Below are 3,843 nucleotides of genomic sequence, written 5' to 3'. Positions count from 1 at the left end.
CGACAAAATTATTATACAAAGTCCCGCCCCTACTTATAATATACTTTATGTATATACTTTTTTAAAACATGTGCCGAAAATAAATGTGAAATTGATAAGAGGGGTCAATATTGGTTGTGGCCTTGTGGGAAAAATTACCAAGACTAGTTAAGTTAATGGAATATATTCTAATAAAAGTAGTTAATATTCTGACCTTTACAAAAAGATAAAGAGTTGTAAAGAGGCAGGAATCTCTCAATTCTTTGTAGAAAAGCATGAGAGTTGGAGAAAAATATTAATCAAACAATCTAAAATCACCAAAAGAAATTATCTGCCACTACACATGGACGAAAATGACTGCACATAAACACAAAACACATAACCTTAATTTTATTTGGCTGCTTCTACTAACTCTCTTATCTACCCTACTTAATGTCACGATAGTAATGTCAATAATGAACACACAAATGGATAAAGCCATCAAGTTTACGCACAATCCCATTAAAAGGAGAGACGTGTTATCAAATTGACCCGAGATTAATTTTGTCACAAACTCGTAAGTCAAGACTAATACGCATTATACGTGGCACTCTCGTCTCGCCACCCGTGATGACCCCCGCGGTAACGAGAGGTTGGCGCATTGCGGATGAAGAATAGCGACAACTATATAGTTGCTAGTTATCATCATTGAGTAGTAAATTCACAAACAAATAAATAAATAAATAAATAAATAAATAAATACTAATGAGACTTGAATTTCAATGTATTTCTATTTCCAAATATGAGTCTGAATTTTAGGTGCAGGCCTCGGCCCCCATATCTGAAAACAGCCCCTCACAATCATACATTTTGCTAGCACTACTATCATATCATCAATCATGCATTAATCAATTGCAATGCTTCTTCATCTTCGTGTCTTCGTCTTCAATTGAACTAAATTATGGCGTGACTCTTCCGGTCCAAATCCTGCTCTCTTAACACAATGCCGCCGCCTCTATACGAAGACGACGAAAATGGTTATTTTGGAGACTACAACTACAACACCGACGACGAGGAGGAGGATGAAGACGACGGAGCCTCGGAGAATCCGGCGACTACGCCTTTTTTGAGCCCTGGAGGAAACGGCGGCGGAAATCAGGCGCAGTTTTCGGTGCTGGGAGTTGTGGCGGCGGCGCTGAGGAAGTCGCTGGTCACGTGCTCGGTCGATGCGGACGACGTTGCGTCTGACGTGGACATTGGATGGCCAACCGACGTGCGACACGTGTCACATGTGACGTTTGACCGGTTTGATGGGTTTCTGGGCCTGCCGGTCGAGCTGCAGCCAGAGGTACCTTCTAAACCGCCCAGCGCCAGGTTTGGTTTTACCAACTCTTTTCCGTTTTATTTTTCTTAATTTTAATTAATTGTTGTTAATCTTAATATTTAATTATAATTGAAGTGAAGGAGGGAGGTACATGACATGCATGCATATTAATTTGTGTTTGGTGGAATAATATTTGTGTTGTGGTGGGATTTAATGAGTATTTAATGGTGAATAAATCTCTAAATCGTCTGACAATTGATTGTGTATTTTCCGTGTTTTGGGGAAAAAGATTTTAGTTTAGGAACTGGAGGTGAGACTGGATAATTAAGTTGTGTTTGTTAGTAATTAATTCTAAAAAAATCTGTTTGATTCAGATCTAGATTTGCAATCCAAGTAGTAGTGATCAAATCAATACATCAATATTGTTGTTTGCTAACATAATTGGAGTGGTGGGATTACGAATACGGAAGTTTATGGCATTCTATCTTAAAATGTATGTAGTGGTTCTAATTTTCTCTTAGGATAGATGTAAATATTCTTGTTTCATTATGTCAACACCCTCCCTTGAACTCTTTCAAAGTTCGATTTTTAATTTTCTCTTTAGCGACGCACTTTGATACCGAGAGGTAGACGAAGGGAGAGACTGTGGATATAGAGATTTTCTTAGGTTTCTAATTGATGATTCAAAAGAGAATTACATATCTTTCATTATAGGAAAACTATATTAATAGCAGGCATATTTTTTGGTTTAGTACATAGTAGATTATTGCATAAGTCTATTTAACTTATTTGGTAAGTTGTCTTGTAACTCTGCATAGCTCAAGATTTTGGTTGATCTATGTTTTGTTCTATCTTTCTAATAACCCACAATGTTTTGCATTAAGTTGAATCATGTGCAGTAGTTAAAGTGGCTGGTTGAGAATTAAATTGAACAGTCGAGTTTGAATGTGATGAGCTAATATCTATATAATGATGTGGACAGTGCTAGTGTATTTGGAGTTTCTGCAGAGTCAATGCAATGTAGCTTTGACCAAAGAGGAAACAGCGTACCCACAATTCTTCTTAGGATGCAAACCAGGCTGTATGAAGAAGGAGGCCTTCAAGTATGCCCAATTCTAATGTTATTTTAGCTTTATATTTATAATTTAGTAGTATATGATTAATTGTGTGTGTGTGTGTGTGTTAATTTGAAGGCAGAAGGAATTTTCAGAATCAATGCTGAGAATAGCCAAGAAGAAAATGTTAGGAAACAGCTGAACAAAGGAATTGTGCCACATGGAATTGATGTACACTGCTTATCTGGTTTGATAAAGGTAATAATAGAAGCAAATTATATTAGTAGTTAAAAATAAAGTTGATATTGTCCCATTGTTGATGAGGAAAATATGATATCAGGCTTGGTTTAGAGAGCTCCCTTCAGGAGTGCTTGACTGTTTAAGTGCAGAAGATGTGATGCATTGCAACACAGAGGAAGAGTGTAGCGAGCTCGTAAAGCAGCTTCCCCCGACCGAGGGCGCGCTGCTCGACTGGGCCATCAATCTCATGGCCGATGTCGTGCAGCACCACCACCTTAACAAGATGAACGCGAGGAACATCGCTATGGTTTTCGCTCCAAACATGACTCAGGTGCTTTGCTACTCTCAAATCTGTTATAGACTCTAATGTCCCTCATCAGTTGTGAATATTATAGACCAAATGACTTTCTCCTAACAGACTAGTCTTTTGGATGAGTTATCAGACTGCTTAATTTGAAATACTAATATGTACAATCCAGATGGCTGATCCACTTACGGCGCTCATCCACGCGGTCCAAGTCATGAACTTTCTCAAGACCCTCATTGGGAAGACACTTGCTGAGAGAGAGGAGTATTCGGCGGTACTGGAGCAGAGTGGTGCCCCAGTTGACGAAGAATGCAATAATGCAGTAGTGATGAGTAGTGGAGAGACAACGCCCGCTACCACCGCTATCACCACACGCAAAAGGCGAACCTTAGGGCATAATTTCAAAGACGAATACGAAGCAGACGACGGAATTCTCCGTCGTCTGAATCTTCGGAAAGGCATGCAAAAGCTATGCCGGCATCCGGTATTCCACTTGACCAAGACACAACCTAAGAAGCTATATAATTCTAATTAATCTCTTCTTTTTTTCTAATGCAATGTTGATTTGCTAGCTAGTTTTTTTCTTTCTTCATTTCACCACATAAATAGACACAATATGTAGGCAGGCTTCTTGGTTGGTTGGTTCTTAAAAGTTGGGCCTTCACTTGGAAATTAGGACTTTCTATGTATCAAATTCTCTTATCCCTTTTCATCCTATTTATTATCCATTCCAACAAGGCCAAAGCATATCATTCTAAGAGCATCCATAGCGGTGTCCTTGCCGACGAACGTGCTCTTGCCGTCGGCAAGGACAAGCCTTGTCCGCCGCTGTGCTCTTGCCGACGGCAGGGCGCTGCTCTATGCATAGAGCATGTCCGTGTGAATGGCAAGAGCACGAGGCGTCGACGTGGCATGTTCCGATTGGCCCGTTGGTTTATCATTTTTTATTATTATTTTTT

The 3,843-nt window shown here is 39.5% G+C and overlaps 1 protein-coding gene across 1 annotated transcript; it reads left to right on the top strand.

Annotated features, from left to right (window-relative positions):
* Positions 1-745: 745 nt before the first annotated feature.
* Positions 746-3,621, top strand: LOC121777777 (rho GTPase-activating protein 5-like). Its single transcript, XM_042175132.1, has 5 exons — positions 746-1,332; positions 2,265-2,385; positions 2,476-2,595; positions 2,678-2,908; positions 3,057-3,621. Exons 1-5 carry the CDS (start codon positions 962-964, stop codon positions 3,417-3,419), a joined length of 1,206 nt encoding a protein of 401 aa, XP_042031066.1. The 5' UTR covers positions 746-961; the 3' UTR covers positions 3,420-3,621.
* The last annotated feature ends 222 nt before the right edge of the window (positions 3,622-3,843 follow it).

The sequence above is a fragment of the Salvia splendens genome, chromosome 18 (genome assembly GCF_004379255.2).
Source record: "Salvia splendens isolate huo1 chromosome 18, SspV2, whole genome shotgun sequence".
Lineage (NCBI taxonomy): Eukaryota > Viridiplantae > Streptophyta > Magnoliopsida > Lamiales > Lamiaceae > Salvia > Salvia splendens.
This window is presented reverse-complemented; position numbering and strand designations above follow the sequence as displayed.

What these genes read in the sequence shown, in the direction of transcription:
- LOC121777777 (XM_042175132.1), top strand. Translation starts at nt 962, where the DNA reads ATGCCGCCGCCTCTATACGAAGACGACGAAAATGGTTATTTTGGAGAC. An exon ending in TCTAAACCGCCCAGCGCCAG is followed by an intron (nt 1,333 to 2,264) that starts GTTTGGTTTTAC and finishes TGATGTGGACAG; the next exon opens with TGCTAGTGTATTTGGAGTTT. An exon ending in TCGCTCCAAACATGACTCAG is followed by an intron (nt 2,909 to 3,056) that starts GTGCTTTGCTAC and finishes TGTACAATCCAG; the next exon opens with ATGGCTGATCCACTTACGGC.